At 48.5% G+C, this 17,702-nt stretch overlaps 4 protein-coding genes across 7 annotated transcripts in view; 3 read left to right on the forward strand and 1 right to left on the reverse strand.

The window, feature by feature from the left end:
• Positions 1 to 169: 169 nt before the first annotated feature.
• On the forward strand, positions 170 to 6,200 carry UFD1 (ubiquitin recognition factor in ER associated degradation 1). 4 transcript variants are annotated; one of them, XM_027892658.1, is made up of 12 exons: positions 170 to 220; positions 352 to 484; positions 1,147 to 1,179; positions 2,017 to 2,138; positions 2,470 to 2,600; positions 3,012 to 3,084; positions 3,535 to 3,603; positions 4,104 to 4,169; positions 4,457 to 4,504; positions 4,876 to 4,964; positions 5,343 to 5,424; positions 5,842 to 6,200. In XM_027892658.1, exons 1-12 carry the CDS (start codon positions 218 to 220, stop codon positions 5,914 to 5,916), a joined length of 924 nt encoding a protein of 307 aa, XP_027748459.1. In that variant the 5' UTR covers positions 170 to 217; the 3' UTR covers positions 5,917 to 6,200. The 4 variants fall into 4 exon arrangements, with proteins under 4 accessions (XP_027748459.1, XP_027748461.1, XP_027748462.1 ...); XM_027892660.1 differs by having other exon boundaries at positions 216 to 220; positions 352 to 458; XM_027892661.1 differs by lacking the exons at positions 170 to 220; positions 352 to 484 and adding an exon at positions 509 to 704.
• Positions 6,201 to 6,883: 683 nt separating this feature from the next.
• Positions 6,884 to 8,185, forward strand: CUNH22orf39 (chromosome unknown C22orf39 homolog). Its single transcript, XM_027892603.1, has 3 exons — positions 6,884 to 6,925; positions 7,014 to 7,181; positions 7,691 to 8,185. The coding sequence occupies exons 1-3, from the start codon at positions 6,899 to 6,901 to the stop codon at positions 7,814 to 7,816; spliced, it is 321 nt and encodes a 106-aa protein (XP_027748404.1). The 5' UTR covers positions 6,884 to 6,898; the 3' UTR covers positions 7,817 to 8,185.
• Positions 8,186 to 8,576: 391 nt separating this feature from the next.
• On the reverse strand, positions 8,577 to 11,227 carry MRPL40 (mitochondrial ribosomal protein L40). Its single transcript, XM_027892602.1, has 4 exons — positions 11,187 to 11,227; positions 10,438 to 10,521; positions 9,296 to 9,451; positions 8,577 to 9,022 (listed from the first exon to the last, which is right to left on the reverse strand). The coding sequence occupies exons 1-4, from the start codon at positions 11,225 to 11,227 to the stop codon at positions 8,713 to 8,715; spliced, it is 591 nt and encodes a 196-aa protein (XP_027748403.1). The 3' UTR covers positions 8,577 to 8,712.
• Positions 11,228 to 11,517: 290 nt separating this feature from the next.
• The window catches only part of LOC114061804 (protein HIRA), a 38,292-nt gene continuing 32,107 nt past the window's right edge, over positions 11,518 to 17,702 (forward strand). Inside the window, exon 1 of the mRNA XM_027892601.1 lies at positions 11,518 to 11,607. Coding sequence (XP_027748402.1) covers positions 11,571 to 11,607 — 37 coding nt within the window. The 5' untranslated portion in view covers positions 11,518 to 11,570. The remainder of the gene's footprint in view (positions 11,608 to 17,702) is intronic.

The following is a 17,702-nucleotide window of genomic DNA, read 5'->3' on the forward strand; positions in this document are numbered from 1 at the left end:
CCAGAGGGGGTCGGCAGGGCAGACAAGCCCCACGCGATGCCGTCTCTGAGGTGCGGGGTCCCGCCTTCCGCCCTCACAGGCCATGGCGGCGCGGGCGGCGCGGGGCACGCCGGGAGGGGCGGGGCGGGCCCGCAGAGCCCGTGAGGCGGAGCAGCGGCCCCGGCCCGGCCCGACCTGACCCGGCGGCCCAGGGAGTTGCGGCTCCGGTACCGCCGCCATGGTGAGCCCGGGGTGGGGCACGGGCATCTCCGCCGCGCCGCGGCAGCCCTAGGGGGGCTCTGGCTCTCCCGGGGCTGTGGGCACCGATTAACGCGTCCTTCTCTTTGTGTTGTTTTTTTTTTTCCTTTCTAGTTCTCGTTTAACATGTTCGACCACCCCATCCCCCGCGTGTTCCAGAACCGCTTCTCCACTCAGTACCGCTGCTTCTCGGTGTCCATGCTGGCCGGGCCTAATGACAGGTCAGATGTGGAGAAAGGCGGGAAGAGTATGTGCATGTTTTATTTTGACTAATAAACCTGTTGGAAGGGTGTTTGTGAATGTTGTCGAGTAACGCAGCTTTTGGCCGAGACTGCAGAGACGTTGAACGGCAGGAGACAGCTGAGCACCCTGGGTGGGGCCCTGAGGAAGGAGGAGGCGTCATCTTCCATTGCCTTGCTCTGTAATTAAAAACCTTACCGAGTGAGTCTGGGTTTAGGAGGGTTAGAGTAAGACAGTCTTATTTTTTGAAGTCTCTTGTTTCAATCTTGGATCTAGTATAAGCCATGGAAGTTAACTTAAACAAAGAATAATAGATTGGCTAACTTCATTTTCAAGCTGTCAGATCAATGCTGTGTTAAGTTGGTGTCATTAAAGACCACCTGTGAGCCCAAACAAGTAAAATTAGCTTTAGAAAATGTTTGCCTTAGCACTAGATACTGTAAAACCTTGTCTCCTCTTTTTCTTTCTTTTCTCATTAAATTCTGAATCATCATTAGCAGATGCATTTATCATGACTGGTTCTACTGAAACCTCTGGCTAAAAATGAATTTAGATTTTAGAATATCCATTTTTTTTAGAGGAGACTAGAGAAAGGAATGCTAAAATTTTGTTATGTACTCTTATACAGGTGTACTTTTCCTAATCTTACATTTCTGTTCATCCCTGCAGTAATTATGCCACCGTCAGCTTTGGATCAACTCAGTAAGTGAATATTATATTGAATATTTTATTGGAACAGCAACATTAGAAATATCAGCAAACACGTAAGCAAATGCCACAGTGTTTTAGCTGTCTCTGGAAGTCTGACTTAAATCGAGAATATGAGACCAATTAGTTAAAAAATATATTCTGAAGATGTTTTTTTCTGTCAGAATTAAGGGACTCGTCTGTCTTCAATACAGACATTCCGAGTGTTGGGCTACCTGAGGTGTGAATCAATGTTAATTAACTATTAATAGTGTACTCAGGATAATGGTTACAGTTAATCTTGTAAATTCTTAATCTCAACCAGGTTGTCCTGGATAATGTTGTCTGGAGCAAAATTTATTTTAAAAACAAAAAAAAGTGACAGTTAACTTTGAACTGGGGAAAAGATAACCAAATCAAAAACATGAAGGGTCTCTTTTGGCCTTTTTAACTAAGGGTTTTTTCTCCCCCTTGGAGTTTTAGTCTTAATAGAATTTCTCTGAGAAATTACTTTAGTAATTTAATTTTAAAATAGGCAGGACCTGTTAGAAGCCATTAGGTAGATGCTGAGTGATAATAGCACAAGGGTGTAACAGTAATAGATTCCTCTCTCATTCCTGCTGCCTGCTCATGTTTGAGCTTGGGGAAAGGTTGGGGGAGGATTTAAAGCTCCAGGTGTGATGCCAACACAGTATTTGTGTATCTGCTTTCTCTCCCGGATTTGTAGTTGGGATAATGGTGGGAGGGGAATCCTCTCCTGCAGTCTGGCCCGTTCCCTTGGTGATGTTTGAAAGCTTCAGCAATGTGTTGGTGGCTGCTGACCAACAGAACTCTCCTGTGCTGTGTCCCCAGGCCGCCTGAACATCACTTACCCCATGCTGTTCAAGCTGACCAACAAGAACTCGGACCGCATGACGCACTGCGGGGTGCTCGAGTTCGTGGCTGACGAGGGCATTTGTTACCTGCCACACTGGGTGAGCTGCTCCTGCTGGGCTGACAGAACCCCAGCAGCAGCATTAGCAACCTGCCAGTTTCATATTAAAGGAGTGCAGTGTTTCCTGAATGTGTCTCTGCTGCTCATGTCCCAGCAGCTTTCAGTCCCAGCTCAGGTTCCCTCTTGGAGAGGTTAACTAAGCAGAGCAGCCTGTGTTTAAGAGGCACCTGGCTGTTATTCCTGAGATGAAACCAGGGTAAACAGGTGCACGTCAAGGAAGATGGTGGCCCCAGCAAAACTAGATATACACTAGGAAAGAGACTTGAAAACGTCTGACATAGTGGTTTGTATCTTTGTTTCCATTCTTGCAGATGATGCAGAACTTGCTGCTGGAAGAGGGAGGCCTGGTGCAAGTGGAGAGTGTTAATCTGCAGGTTGCAACTTACTCAAAATTTCAGCCACAGAGTCCAGATTTTCTTGACATCACCAATCCCAAAGCTGTGTATCCTTCCTATTTGATGATGGAAAAAGATTTTTCTCCCAAATTGGAACAATCAGGCAGAGCTAACTTTCCAGGTGGGACTCACGCTCTTCTGGTAGTAGGTGACTGCTGCTGCTGCTGCTTCTGAAAACAAAAGGGATGGAGAGCTGTTGTACAGAGATGTGGCCAGCTGCTGGCACAAAGTGTGGCCTGGAGTGAAGCAGCAGGAATCTTGGCTTAAAAGTCCAATGAATTTTGAGTGTCCCTTTGAAAAACTTGTACACCCCAATGTTTACTAAAAGGCTACCTCTGGTGTACTGTTGATTTTTAAATCATGTTTGAGAGCCCAAGGATCAGGGGTCTGTAACACAGTAACTTTAAAGCTTTGCTGTTGCCTTGAAAACAAGTGTTTCATCTTAACATGCCCTGAAGATTAGAAAATGCATTGAGAAACTTTGCCTGTCTAACGACTGGGGATGTTATTGCCATCAACTACAATGAAAAGGTACAGTGGAGGGTTGAGGGTTGCGGACTAAGTTCAGTTGTTGGATGTTGGTGCTAAAACAGTCAACCCAGAGCTGTGCAGTGTTGTTGACAAGTAATCCCAAATGGAAGATTTCGCAGCTGGTTTTCTGTTGGAGGGAAAAAGTGGTCATTTAAGCCTTTCCCTGAACTGCTCTTTTGACTCACAAGAAAATAAGCCTTTGCACTGTTGAAGTTTTTACAAGCCGAAAGAGAGAATTTATCCTAATTTGTTTTCAAAAGTGCAGATTAAAGTACAGTGAGGTACAGTAATAGGTAGGTTCTCTCAGTTCTGAGTTAAAAACCTTTGCTCTTAAGTTCTGTAGAGACCCTGCAGTATCCAGTCCTCAAACTAGAGCACTTCCTGCAGTTTTCTTATACGTAAAGCTGAGCTTTTTCATGTGCAGTCCTCAAATAGCCATTGGTGTTTCAGATCTACGAGCTGCGGGTCATGGAGACCAAACCAGATAAGGCCGTGTCCATCATCGAGTGTGACATGAACGTAAGTGAACGCTGATGTGGAAGGTGTGCCCTGACCGTGTCCTGCCGGGGGGAGGGACAGTGCTGTGCGTCCAGCACCTCTGGTGCTGCAAAAAAGGTACAGGCAGATGGGTGGGGAGGGGGACTCGTTTGGGAGGACTCCATGTGCCTTTGTAACCACATCCGGGGTCTAGAGTGGCACTTGATGTACCATCAGGTGACTGGTGCCTGGAATGGAATGGTTAGCCTTGATGTGCTTTATCTGGGTTGTATTTAATAGCCTTGTCAGGGATACTGTGGTGCTGCTGTACTGCTCGGCTTCAGTTACTTGCTAAGGCTTATTCCTGGGAGGCTTAGTCTTTTTTTAGTTTGGAGTTAAAATGTTCAACAAACAAGTCTCAGTTCTTTCTAGATCTAATACAGTGATGATGGTTTGTGGAGTTTGGAGGAATAGTAGTATAAAGCTTATGATTAAAAGAAAAATATTAACTGCATTTATTTTCATGTTTTTTGTGTAAATAGGTGGATTTTGATGCTCCTTTGGGGTACAAAGAACCAGAAAGAAGTGCACAACACGAAGAGACCACAGTAGGTTAAGTTTCTGTTGTTCCAAAGTGTATTCCCTAGAAGTCAGCATTGCTTGTGGGGAAGCAGTGAGCCTCAATATAATTTTTTTTTTTCATGAAACAAGTTCTTAAGGGTAAATTTGACTTACCAGGAGCTTTTGCATGTGTTACTTAGGAGATGGTTGTTTACCAACTGTTGGTTTTGGAAAGGGATTGTTGTGAGGTTTTGTTTGGTCAGAAGTACGTGGGACTGTTCCCACATGTTGTGCGTGTCACACACAATGAACTCCAATGTTTTCTCCCTCCCAGGATGTGGAAGCTGACCACAGTGGATACGTGAGTGACATAGGATTTCGAGTAAGTCCCTTATTTCTGCTGGTTTCTGAATGGTGTAGAATGGTGAGGGAAAGTTGTTTCAAAGAACTGTGAAATACTAATGTCTGTTCTTAGAGGCGATTGTCATTTAACTAGTGGGTACCTGCAGTTGTTTTATGATGATTGCAACCAGGAACTGGATGACTTGCTGTCTTTGTAAAGGTCAGTCTGTAAGTGGGAGACTGAAACATACCCCTGCAGCCAGGGTCCATCCGCTTACATGCACCAAAAAGAAACATGCTGAATCAAATAACTAAATAAAAGTGACTGGTGGATTGCACAGAATATAGTGTCCCTGTGCAGTGAGCTTTCAGATACCAGAAGTTAAATTAAAACTCATTATGTATCCCTAGGCATTCTCTGGTTCTGGGAACAGACTGGATGGCAAGAAGAAAGGTGTGGAGCCTAGTCCCTCACCGATTAAACCAGGAGACATCCGAAGGTATGTTTCATTCATTTGTCAGCAAGTGAAGAATCAGTGTTTGAGTAGAATTTTAGGTTTTTTTCCTGCTCTTGCAATATAAACAAACTAATTTCATCATAAACTTGCCTTTAGAAAATAAATAATCTTATCCACAGGCTGCATGGAAACATGGCCCTGGCCAGGCTTCCACAGCAACTCCAGTATTTGGTTTTTTAACTCATGCAGTGCATGAACCTTCAGAAAATAATTCAGTGGTTTAACTCCGGAATTATTTAGTAATGGAAATGTGCAGCGAGTGTTGGTACAACACTGACAGACATGGAACAGCTCTCACTGTGTTCAATTCCATGGTAGGTATAAAACTTCTTTCATAATATCTTTATGCTTCTTTTCCAGAGGAATTCCCAACTATGACTTCAAGATCGGTAGAATCACATTCATCAGAAACTCACGCCCACTGGTTAAGAAAGTTGAAGAGGTAAATAAAGTTGAGTGCTCCCAGTCTTGCACAGAATTAGAACATTAGAGCTATGGTCCAAGTTTGTGGTTCCTCTCTCCATACTTAATTTTCACAGCATGCTTCTGTTAAAAAGTGGTAGCAGTTAACTGGTGCGAGTTAAGTAAAAGCAACCTCTGGTGTCCTTGTTACTGATGTAAAGATGGGCCTGGTGTGTAATGAGCCAGTGCAGCATCATTTCATGTGGCTGCAAGGCCACCAAAGTACTCCTATTTTATTTTCAGGAACAAAGTAGTTAATATCTAGATTAAGGATGGGGAATGTCTACAGTCAGTGGCTGCTCTGATGGAATGTTCTTTCTCATGATTGTTCAGCTTTCATCACACACAAACACTGCGCAAAGAGGTAACAACCTTTTCCCCTCTTTCCTTTCTCCAGGATGAATCTGGAAGCCGGTTTATTGCCTTTTCAGGAGAAGGCCAGTCCCTGCGCAAAAAGGGAAGAAAGCCCTAGGCTGTGGGACCTTCCGTTAGTTAGGAGGAAAATAAAGTAACAGTTGCAGCATATTGGATCTTAGTTATTGCAGTTAGAGGAGAGATCTTCTGCAACATAGGAACCCTCTTACTGGTTCTGGTTTCATGTTTAAAATCGGAGCTGTCAGACTGTCTTAATTTTCAGTTGAAAATTGAGTCCTGAGCTTTTTGTATGTGTTGTAAAGAGGGAACGTAGATCTCTGATCGACCTGAGAAGTAAAACTAACAAAGCTCTACCTTACTAAAGATCCAGTTCTTAGACTACATCCTCCCCTCCTATCCTGAGTGATGATGGTCTCATGTCGCTCTTTGCTTGGTATTTTCCTCCCTCTATATATAATTTTGCCACAATTTCAGGTCAGCTTTTTTGGTGTGGTGCGGGTGAAGGCTGACACTTTAGTGTTTAGGACTTTTGTGCTCGAGGAGTCTCCTTGAGCTTTAGCTTCAGGTGTTGGGTTATCAACCATTTTAAGCGAACCCCTTGTAAGTGCTTTTTATATTTATAATTATTAACATGCCTTTTAATAGTTCAGATGCTATAACGTAGCCATCTAATGGCAGGTGTAGGGAGAGGCGAGACCCAGCTGCGCTGCCCTGCTTTGGAAGGCGGTGTGGGTGTCACCCCGAGGGTGCGCGCTGTGCTGAAAGGCCGAGTAAAGGATCCTGGTAACGAGCTGCGTCCCTGTGTGGTGATTTGGGTCCTGGTACCGAGCTGCGTCCCTGTGTGGTGATTTGGGTCCTGGCAAGGAGCTGCGTCCCTGTGCGGTGATTCGGGAAGGCCGAAGCGGGCCCTCCGTGCCGGGGTGCGCTGTGAGGGCGGCTCTGAGGGCGCTGCTCCCGCCCCGCCCCGCCCGGCGGGCAGCCATTGGCTCGCGGCTCGGGGCCGCTTTGTGCCGCCCCTCGCCATTGGCTGCACCCGCGTGTGCCGCTGTAAGGGCGGCGCCCATTGGCGGAGGCGCGGCATGGCGGACGCGGGCGGCTCGTGGCGGGTGAGGGGGCGCGGGGCCGGGGTGGGGGGCTCGGTCCGGTGTGGGGGGCTCGGCCCGGGGCTCAGCTCGGCCTTGTGTCCGCCCGCAGCCGCCGCGGCCGTGCGAGGACTACTGGGGGGAGTGGAAGCACTGCCGCGGGCTGCGCCACGCCTTCCACCACTACTACGCGCACGGGGAGCTGCCGGCCTGCGGGCGCTGGCGGGAGGACTACGAGGCCTGCCGCGCCTGGGAGCGGCACCGCGCCGCCGCCGCGCAGGTACCGCCGGGCTGGGGCTGCGGGGGGCCTGGGCAAGCAGCTGGGGAGGATCGTCCTGACGTCCGTTTAAGGATCCAGGGAGTATTTTCAGTGTTATGCTGCAAAAGCCCTTGATTTCAGTTACTCAGACAGTCCCTTCCCGATAGGAAAAGCTGTGACGTTACAGGCAAAAAGTGTTCGTGCGGTGTCCAGAAATGCCTCTGGCTCAGCCCCACGGACGCTGGAGGAGTCGGGCCCTGCAGCAAAGGCCACAGCGTAACCCGCTGGAAAGCCCTTGGTGGGGAGGGTTGCACAGGACTCGCAGTGTTCTTCCTCATGCAGGAGTCACAGGCAGAATATGACTTGGTTAAAAACCTGTATCCTGGCTTACTTAGATAGCATTTGGCACTTCTGTTTAAGCACGATAAATTTCTTTCTCGCATTTTATCTCAAAGAGTCATAACAGGAAATGGGCTCTGTACGACTGGAATATCCAGCACTATCAAGGTAATATTTTTTCTCTGTTTCAGGAAGCTTTGTGCAAGAGTGAAAGAGCTCGAGTTATGGAAAGCCAGAAGTATGCTCCAGTGTGGACACTCAGGAAGAGCCCCCCACCAGACTGGTATCTACCCCTCGACCAGGACAAACCAAATTAGGAAGACTGTTTGCTGTGTTTAGTCAGTAACTTAATACATAATTCAGACCTGTGCTGCCTTTTTTTCTTCCATGTCATCTTGAAGTTATACGACTGTAGCTCTGCCCTGCTGTACTTGAGCACTCATTCAAAAGTACTGAGAGTTTATTTAAACGCTGAGTATTTTTTAAAGGGAGACTTGAGGTGCCTAATTTGTCTCTGGTCTTGTATTCCTCTTACACTTTAGGATTTTGTCTCAGCAACTCAGCAGACAACTCCCAAATTAATGCACACGTGATCCAGCTCTTCTTGCTAGATGAGGCCTCTTCCCCTTCCTGCTGGTGGTGTGCACTTTTGGAACAAGGTACCCACCCCAGGCCTGCAAGATGGGCAGAAAACAAGCTAGGAATCCTCCCTTCAGTTCAGGACAATCCCAACCACTGGCATTTAAAAGGCATGTCCCAGAACAGGATTGTTGTGGGCTAAGAGCTTCTCAGCTGAGGGGGAGATGCTGCAGACCCTGAAACTGCCCCTTTGTGGAACTACTCTTGAATGATGGTGTGTGTTGTGGTAGTATTCAAAACTACTACAAAAATAAATGTTTTAACAAATGTAGAGATAGATCTGGTCTGGTTTAGGGCAAAACCATGCCAACTTGATTACACAAGTTACGTGGCAATATAATAAAATAAAAAAGCTGGCTTTGGCACTGGGTAAGGTTGTGTAGCTTGGCTGGGTGTCTTACCACCTGGGTAATTCTTTAAAAAACCCAAACACACAGATACTTCACTAATACTTTATATACAGTCACACACCTGCAGCACTGTAACCTGCAGGAGGAATTGTGTATTCTCTCTCCCTTCAGTCCGTCCTTCCTTCAGTGGCTGAGCAGCTCCTGGCAGGTGCCCCACGCCCTCCTCACTGCGTGTACACCTTGGTGATATCAACACACTTTCCCTCGGGGGGGTCATAGCCAGGAAGGGGGGGGGTGTAGGTGGGTCCATCCCTCTGGAAGGGGAAAAGCCCCTCATCCCGTCGGATCGCTGCCTGGTACAGCTCCTCGGATTCCAGCCGCAGTTCCTTCAGTGCCTCTTGCTGAGATTCCACAAGGCTCTGGATTGCTTTCTTTTCTGCCTCATCTTGTTTCTGCTTAAACAAACACCACTTCTTCAGAAGTAAAACTCTTCTTTCAGTCTCTTCGGGAGACAGAGCGGGAAGGCTTCGCACCCTGGCAAAGAGTAGGGTAATGTGAGGGAGAAATAACCTGACTGCAGAGACCAAATTAAAAAAATCAATCAAACAAACAAATTAATTTGCTAATAATTTAGTCTGTCTGCAAAGACATCCCCATCATTCTAACAGGAAATCCCCATTACTTTTAGCAAGAACAAATAAAATTTCCTTTTCACATTTTTGTCCTTATGGAAGTGAATGAGGCTTTTGTACCAGAGAAAGAAATTCACTGCAAATGCAGGCACATGGTAAATCCAGAGTCACTGACCTGCTGCTGTCCGAGTACTTGAGTGGAGTTATAAAATCCTCAATTGGAATCAGTTCTGGGGCAGCTTTTTCCAACTTTTTAAGCTTCTTTTTCATACGATCCTTCTGTGCTTGCTCTCTCCTAACATCCACTTTCTTCTTCTTCTTTGGCTGTGCTCTACAAGGGAAATAGTAAATAAAAGAAGGTATTTTGTCCTTTGATTCAACACCAGCAACTTCCACTTTAGTTTTCCAAGGACTGTTCCTTCCCATTGCTTAATTTGGTCCCTAATAGAAGTTTCCTGCCATGAGCTTCATTCAAGTAGTGGAATTTCCACAAGACAGCGACTTGTCTGCAGAGAGAGCTGTAACTGCCCAAGAAAACCCACTTTGTGCTGAATGATCTGAGGACGTTCCCCAAAAATTGAACTGGAATTGTTTTGCACTAGCTTGGAATGCAGCAGAGCAGGTAACAGATTAGGAGTGGAAACCTCATCTGGTTCCAACCCCCTGCCATGGGCAGGGACACCTTCCACTAGACCAGGTTGATCCAAGCCCCGTCCAGCCTGGCCTTGGACAAATGTTCCTGTCATTTCATGTTAAAGAAGAGAGTGGGTGGTTTTACTGCTTCTAAAATTTGGAGCCAAATTCAGGCTGCAAATGTGACTCTCCTGTAGTACTTCCCCATGCAAGTCCTGTATACCCAAGGCACACTCCACAAACTGACCCTCACAGTGGACATCAGGGTGTCATTCCTGCCTTGCAGAATAAACAACCCTCTCTGAGGGTACCTCACAGCTACCAGGGTACTTTAGTGCATCAAAACAAAACATGGACACCAAAATGACGTGCACGTGGGCTGCCTTTGCCTTCACAGCAAAGCATTGCTGCTTCAGCTTTCACTGCCAGCAGGGAATTCTGGAGCACTGCATAAATCCCAGCATTTCCAGCTGCATTCAGTGGCTGAGGAAGCAAATGCTACACACAAGCACAATGTGGTAATTGTGTCACCACCGAAGGGCCCTCGAGAGGCCAGCACTCCTTAATGCTTTGGCGTTTGGAGACTCAACCATGCACAGGTAAAGGCGAATTTGGACTTGGGAAGATTTGTGTTGCCCCGCAGATGGGAACACTGCTCCCTAACTCCAAGGCACGTGCACTCACCTCACAGGGAGGGACGTCCTGAGGGTCAGCACAGAGCTCTGCCAGTGACTCCCTCGGAGCAGGCCCATCTGGGGCAGCAAGGAGCTGCAGGAGGAAAAGGAACATAAAGCATGAGGACAAACTGACTCTGGTGGCACAAGAGCTACTTGTTAGTCAAATGAGTGATGAGTTTTGAACCATCTCAACTTGGGGCAGGATCCAGCGTTTGCCTAGAGATGACCTCCAACTCTTCAGCGAGGTCACTGACCCCGGGCTGGTCGGTGTTGTGCGCCCACAGGGTACCGAGGGGCGAAACAGAGACTTTTTTTGGGTAGGTTACAGTAATGTTAAGCTCTGACAATGGCTCCTTTGAGGTGTTGGGATGGGAGAGATAAAAGCACCACCGTTTGGATTAAGAACCCGCGCACCGGCTCCTCCAGGTGCCGAGGGACCCCGGGCTGGGAGCAGCCCCGGGGCGCAGCTGGAGCGGGCCCGCCAGGCACCGCGGGCATGCAGCACTGCCAGGGCTATCTCCCCGCGGCCCCGGGGGCGCTGCAGGATCCCCCCGGCCGATCCCGACCCGGATCCCCCCTGGGGCGGTGCCGGATCCCCCCGGGGGGTGGTTCGGGGTCCCCCCGGGGGGGTGCCGTGTCTCCCGGGGGTGGTTGGGGTTCCCCCCGGGGGGGTGCCGTGTCTCCCGGGGGTGGTTGGGGTTCCCCCCGGGGGGGTGCCGTGTCTCCCGGGGGTGGTTGGGGTTCCCCCCCCCGTACCTGGCCCGGGCCCCGCGCAGGGCTCGCGCCGCCGCCCACATGTCCCGCGGTGCTGTCGCGGCCCGTCCCGCGGCCCGTCCGCCCGCGCCCCTGTCCCGCGCCCGCCGTTCCGGCGCAGGAAGGTTCCGCGCGGCGCTCCGCCCCGCCGTTGCCGCCCGGCAGGGGGCGGGCTGCGCGAGGCGCGCGGAACGCCGCGCTCGGGGGCGCTGTTTCCCGCCGGGCCGCTGAGGCGCGGGCCGGTTCCGGCCGTGCCGGATCGCCGGCGGGCCCGGCCGGAGCGGGCTGAGCTCCGTCCGCCAGCCCGGCCGGAGCGCGGGGCTCGGGCGGGGCCCGGGGGGGCCGGCGGGGCCCAGCGCGGGGCCCAGCGCGGGGCCGGCGGGAACAATGAAGCTGCTGAAGCCGACCTGGGTCAACCACAATGGTGAGGCCGGGCAGGTGCGGCGGGGAGCGGGGCCGCGGCACTCGCGGGGTCCCGGGCCGGGCCTTGGGCCGCCCCCCGGCCGCGCCCGGAGCCCCGCCGGGCCCGGAGCGGCCGCAACAAGTGCCGGTGTGTCCCGGAGCGGGGCCGGGGCTCCGGGGCGGGGCGGAGGGGCCGTGCCGGGGCAGCCCCCGGGCCCGTCCCGCCGCCACGGCGTGTGCTCGGGGCGCAGCCCGGCTCGGGCGGGCACGGCTGCGGGGGGAGCCGGAGCCTCTCCCGCCGCCCGGGCGGCTCCGTGCCTGAGACAGCGCCGGAGGGGTTTGAGCGCAGGGCGGTCGGCGCTGGAGATGCCCGCGGGGTGAGAGGTGTCCGGGCACGGCACTGACCGCGCTGCTCTCACGGACCGGGGCAGCTTCGCTATCCCTGTCCCCACAGAGCACTGCTTTCAAAACAGCTCCCTGAATGTCTGTGCTATCCTGTCTGCCGGTCCTCTGGGGATTTTGTAGAGATCTGTGAGCTCAAACGCTTTCAGAGTGAAGTGTTGGTATTGACAGAAGGCTCTGTGCTTCCCTAGTGTGGAAAATACGGGGTAGCATCAGTGTTATGTACTTACAGCGCTGAGGATGAGTTTCCAGGTTAATACCTGTGCTGTTCCTGGTGAGGCAGTGAGAAGAAATCTATCGTGAAGAGCTCGCTTGAGTTTGTGCAGGTTTTGTCCTCAGAGCCGTGGGTCCAGCTCCATTTCCTCTCCAAACTGTGCCCTGTGAGTGTCTAAATGTCACTGGGTGGACTCACGCAGCTGATTGGGATCTAGAATAAGACTAAGCTGGAGACCAGCTTATTCAAGCTGGAAAAGCGTGCTTCGAGTTCAAAGCCACAGACACAGCTTTACAGCTGCCTTTCTGCACTGGTGGTGGGTTTGTGTCCGAGCTGCCGAGTTTGTAACATCACTCAAGCCTCGGGTTGCCTTCACCTGCATCTTTACTTGGCCTGCTCTCCAGGGACTGTGTAGGCAGCAGATGGATCCAGCCTTGGAACCAGAGGTTGTAGTGAAGTGAAAAATTGTGGAAGTACTTTATTTGAGTTGGTTTTTACATTTCTGCTTGGTTAATCTAAACAAATGTAGCATTTGCATCTTAATCTCTGGATGCCTGTGGGGAGAACCTCCTGCGCCTCTGTTTATCTTCAGTGGGAGCACACTTAGGAGCAGCTGAATAAAAACTTCCAGCCTAAATCTAATCTAAGAGATTAGATCTGTGACTTCTTTCCTTATTTCTTTAAAGGGTGCACCTTTTGATACGGGTACGTCTTTGAAATCTGTAGCAATTTAAAACACATCCAACCATTGCAGAAAACAGGCTCCAGCCAAGCAATTTGCAGCAGGGGTTCATTTGGAGAGCCCTGGGATACTCTGCCTGGTGGATAACGTGCTACCCAGGGCCTCGATAGTCCCAAATTATATTCCCATTTCTGCTGCTGACCTGCTGGGATGAGTTTGGCCGAGTCACTTTGTCACAGTTTCACCACCTGCAGAAGAGGCACTCGGCACCATCTCCATCTGTGAGGCGCTGGCAGTGGTGCCAGGGGGTGCAGGACTGTGTGGCACTGCCACTCTGCTGGCCTTGGGGCAGGGAGTGCAGGATAAACCGGGGTTGTTTAGTCAGCCCCTTTAACCCCCGGGGTTCTGGATCCTCCAGGCATCCTGCACTCAGGGAGTCTCCCTTTGGCTCTGGAACTTCTCCAGAGCAGGGTCAGGAGAGTTTCCCCTGTGTGTGCTGGAGGCATTTCTGTTCCCTTGGTTCCTGCAGGGGCACACAGGGCTGTCCAGTGCTGCTGGAGCAGGGCTGGCTCTTGCACACTCAGACCCAGCTGCCCTCATCCCAGCCTTGCCTTCCTCACTCAGCTTTGGGATTTTTCCTTTGCTGAGTGGACTGGAGAGAGTGTAATGATGCTTACAGGTACATGTTCTCCCCAGACACTGGAAACCAGCTGGGGCGTTCAGCACACCTGGGAATTGTGTGCCGTGTATTTATGGTAAAAACACAGTTTGGCTCCACAGGCTTTTGTCTTGGAGTTCTTAATGTCGCTTATCTGAGTACTTATTGGAAATATTCCTGCTTCAGATGCATCTTCTGTAAGCTTGTCCTGCACTTAATGTGGGTTTGTTATTAGATGTTGCATGAAATTCTCATTATTGTTGTGCTCTCTTCCGTGTTTCTTTGGCTCAGAGTGAGGTAGAATATTCAAAGTGCAATCTAATGGTGGGGCAGGAACAGATGACTGTGAGATACAAACAGTGTGATTTGCCTGTCCCTCCTGGTGTTGCACTCAGCTCCTCTCTGAAGAGGAATCTGGCTGTCTGGACATATTCTGCACACGGGGTTCTGAGAGCCCAGGTGCTAAAGATGGCTCATGCAGGCAAACACTGATCCCTGAGGGAAGGGAGGTCCCCTGCTATGCCAAGAAACCCTCACAAGCCCCAAGGTGCTGTTCAGGTATAGCAGCTGTAGGAACTGGAGCCTGCTCTTGTTTAAATACAGGCCCAGAGTTTATCTCTCCAAGCTGTAATGGGGGAATGTAAATATTTGAATTGATCTGCCAGTCACATTGGATGTTGTGTTAGATGGGCTGAGAACAAATTGAATAGAAACTCATTATTTTTTTGGTAGAAGTTTACTTAAAGTTGTATTTATGTTTCATTGATTACAAACAGAAATGATGCAATATTTAAAATGGCTTGTATTCTTCTGCCGGTGCGTTTTTTAAAAAGATGGGACCTTTTCCTTGGGTTTCAGTTACCTTTCTTGTAACTTTTTGTTTCGAGTTTGTTTCATTATTGGTATTTCTTTAAGTACATAATGTATATTTAGGGTCTTTAACCCAATAAGCCCACGCGACATCTGGTCTGTGATAAGGTGTTCTGGCTTTAATGAACCTGGTTTGCTTCCTCGTGCAGTGTGATGCCGGAAGCTTCAATAATTTAAGCTTATTTTCTTTTAGATATTATTGCAAGAGGTCAAAATGTCTTAAAACACAGCGTGTTAGATTTGAGTGTTGCTGCCTAAGTACCACTTGCATTTTGTTTTGGTGCCCCATTAGTGCTGGGACATTCAGCACAGCTCCAGGGAGAGGCACGGGAACGCTTTGGTCACTTGGAAACGGGGACCTCGGACCTTTTGGTTTGTTGTTTCCACAGGATGTGACAACATGATCTGATGAAGGCATGGGCCTTGGGGAGAAAGTGGCTGCTGTGGCTCCTTCTTTATTATTTTGAGATAATGAAGGAAGTGAGGAAAAACCCAGTATCTGTGCTCAATTTATAAACCACAAGGAGTATGGGACAAGTCTTCCAGCTTCAACCTGTGACAGTTGTCCAGCACTGTAAATGGCATTCCCTTGATAATGGTACCCTGGAGGAAAGAGCACCCTGGCAATGACTTTGTCTTGCTGAATTTCTGTCTTGCAGCTACATCATTTGTGGTGTTTTTTTAATAATTTGACATCTCTAGATTGATAAGACTGAAAACAAATATTAAGTCTTGGTTTATTTAGGAAAACAATCTAATAATTATTTAACTTAGTTTGTGTTTTAAGGAATAAACATAAAAGTGCAGAGAGCAGACTTACTAAAATATAAATTCCTTCTCAGTGGTGAAAGACTGACTATGCATTCAGAAACAGGTAACTTTATTAGTGATTTGCTTTCTCAAATCTGAATAATCCATAGGTAGTTGCTTCACTCTTTGGGTTGCTCTTGTCAGGTTCAGTTTATGCTTTTTGCCACTAATACAATTACTTCAACTTACAGTTGAAGTGAAGAGCACAGTGGAAGTGCTGGGGACTGAAAACTGCTCTAGCCCCTGAACAGTCCATGTTTATGACCCCTGACCTTGGGGCCGTTTGGAATGACATCCAGGCTGAGCTGTAATAGTGTTTTGTCCAGGTTGACTCATGAGTATAGATAGATTATTGTGTATGATGAGTTACCTGTGGAATCAGATCCCTCTGGATCACAGCTGAGCCACGCAGGAACCTTTATTTGTTGTTGAGGGCTTCCTTTATTACCAGTGCCTTTCCTGGGTGCAAAGTCCATACCCTTTTTAAACTTCACATCGAAAATAATGCCCTGTGACCTGACAGCTTCCACTGAGGTCTGAGATTTTAGGATTATAATAATTTATGAAAATATCTGCTCAATGCTCATTTCATTGAACCCCAAATTTAATGCTAGAAAAAAAAAAAAAAACAAAATAAAATGTTATCGTGCTGTGTAAATATATGGATCGTTTGTGTTTGAACACGTGGTCTTGAATGGCAGTTCCCATCCATGCCATCAGAGAGAGGAGAACTGCGGGTGTCTCAGGGTGACACAAGTGTCAGCAGTGTGACAGCTCTTGGAGCAGGAAAGGCTCTTTGAGCCCTGAGCTGGGCTGTGATGAACACTGGGAGGGTTGGAGTGGCAGGGAGGGGATGAATATCAAGCAGTTTTCATCCACTGTCCTGTACAAGAATTAAGGGGTGCTGAAGTAGCAGCCGGTGCAGATACACGGAGTAGGAGGTTCTTCACAGAGTCCATGGATGAGCACGGGATCTCTCTGTGTGGAGACTCTTGGTGGTAATTATGGGTCTGAGAAATGGCTGATTGAATTTACAGAAGAAAACTGTTGAGGGCCTCTGATTCAGGAAGTCTGAGCTGGAAATTCGTTGGAATTGTAAGATTGTCCCAGAAAGAAGCATTGTGTTCTTACCATTGTACAGATCCCTAGGGATGGATCTAGTGCTGGTTTCTGAACACAGAGTACTGCGCTTGGTGACATTTTCCCTGGTGTGGCCAATTTTAAGCTTTTATGGTGAATTTGTAGCTAAGTTACCTCTGGCTCTATAAGCAAAATAATATGGTTAATTTTTCAACCCCATTTGTGAATCTGTGAAAAATCTCTGCCCAGGAGGAGGCAGAGGGGGGATGTTACTGCTCCTGTAGAGTTATGCTCTTAAGATAAAGCAGAAATTGGAGAGGCTATGGGAGTTTTAAACATGTAGGAAAGGAAAGGAAAATTGTACCACATCAGTAAGTATTGCAAAGCAGTGGGTGCAATGACAGTGTGGTGGAACGTGTAGCGTATCTGCTTTGCCTGGGTAATAATGTTCGATGTTCCTGTCCTTTCTGATTTGCTGGGCAAGCTTTCTCTTGGTGTAAATGATACATAGGCAAAAGACACCAGGGTAAGTAGAGTAAAAAGGTCTTTGATGACTGGCTTCCTACTCTCCTTACACACCCCATGGCAAATTTCAGAGTATATGAAGTCTTCTTGCCCAAGACTGTTGATGCAGATTGAAAAGGTCACCCCTTCCACTCGTAAGTTCTACAGAAAGGCCTGTTTCTGTGTCAGGGGGTTCAACTATATATAAATAAATGATGCACTGATTTAATTTAATTTAAGGGAACTTCCACATTTTGGGAAGAGCAAAATAAATGTTTCTTGCCTGTGCTTCTCTAAATATTCAGCTTAGCCCTCAGTGTTGCATTCAAGTCAATAGAGTAAGAGAGAGAATTGGGGGCAACAAGCTGAAGAAAAGTCAGAGCTAAGTCTCAGCTCATGTGTTTTGTGAGGTCTAAAGGACTTGGAAGGAATGTAAGTTGAGTGCCGTCTTTCTGTACTTAAGGTCCTTGCTTGGCTGCCTGTAAAAATGTTAAGGGAAATCATATGTCAGAGGTGCAATACAAATCCAAATAAAACAAACCTTGGAACAAGTCAACATAATATAAAACTTGACACGAAGCAAAATGTGTATCCCTCAAAAAGTAAGAAATAGTGGGTGTTTGGATGAGGGGTTTGTTAGCAGTTTAGTGTCAAGGAATTCGGATGCTACAGTTGGACATAAAACTAACTGCTGGATAAATTCCCCAGGTTTTGTCTTTTATCCCTAACATCTCATGAAGATACAGTGCAGGAGTTGGCACATGTGGGAAATGTATCGAGTCGTCTTGGTGGGTGCATGCTGGTTCTTTGGGCTGTTTGGTAAATTGCCTTATTTTATCCTGGCCCGTGTGTGCTCTTGCTTGCAGAGGCATTCCAGTTTGAAAGGGTTGGCACTGC

The sequence above is a fragment of the Empidonax traillii genome, unplaced genomic scaffold (genome assembly GCF_003031625.1).
Source record: "Empidonax traillii isolate 1590-97213 ecotype Southwest subspecies unplaced genomic scaffold, ASM303162v1 scaffold361:size2146424, whole genome shotgun sequence".
Lineage (NCBI taxonomy): Eukaryota > Metazoa > Chordata > Aves > Passeriformes > Tyrannidae > Empidonax > Empidonax traillii.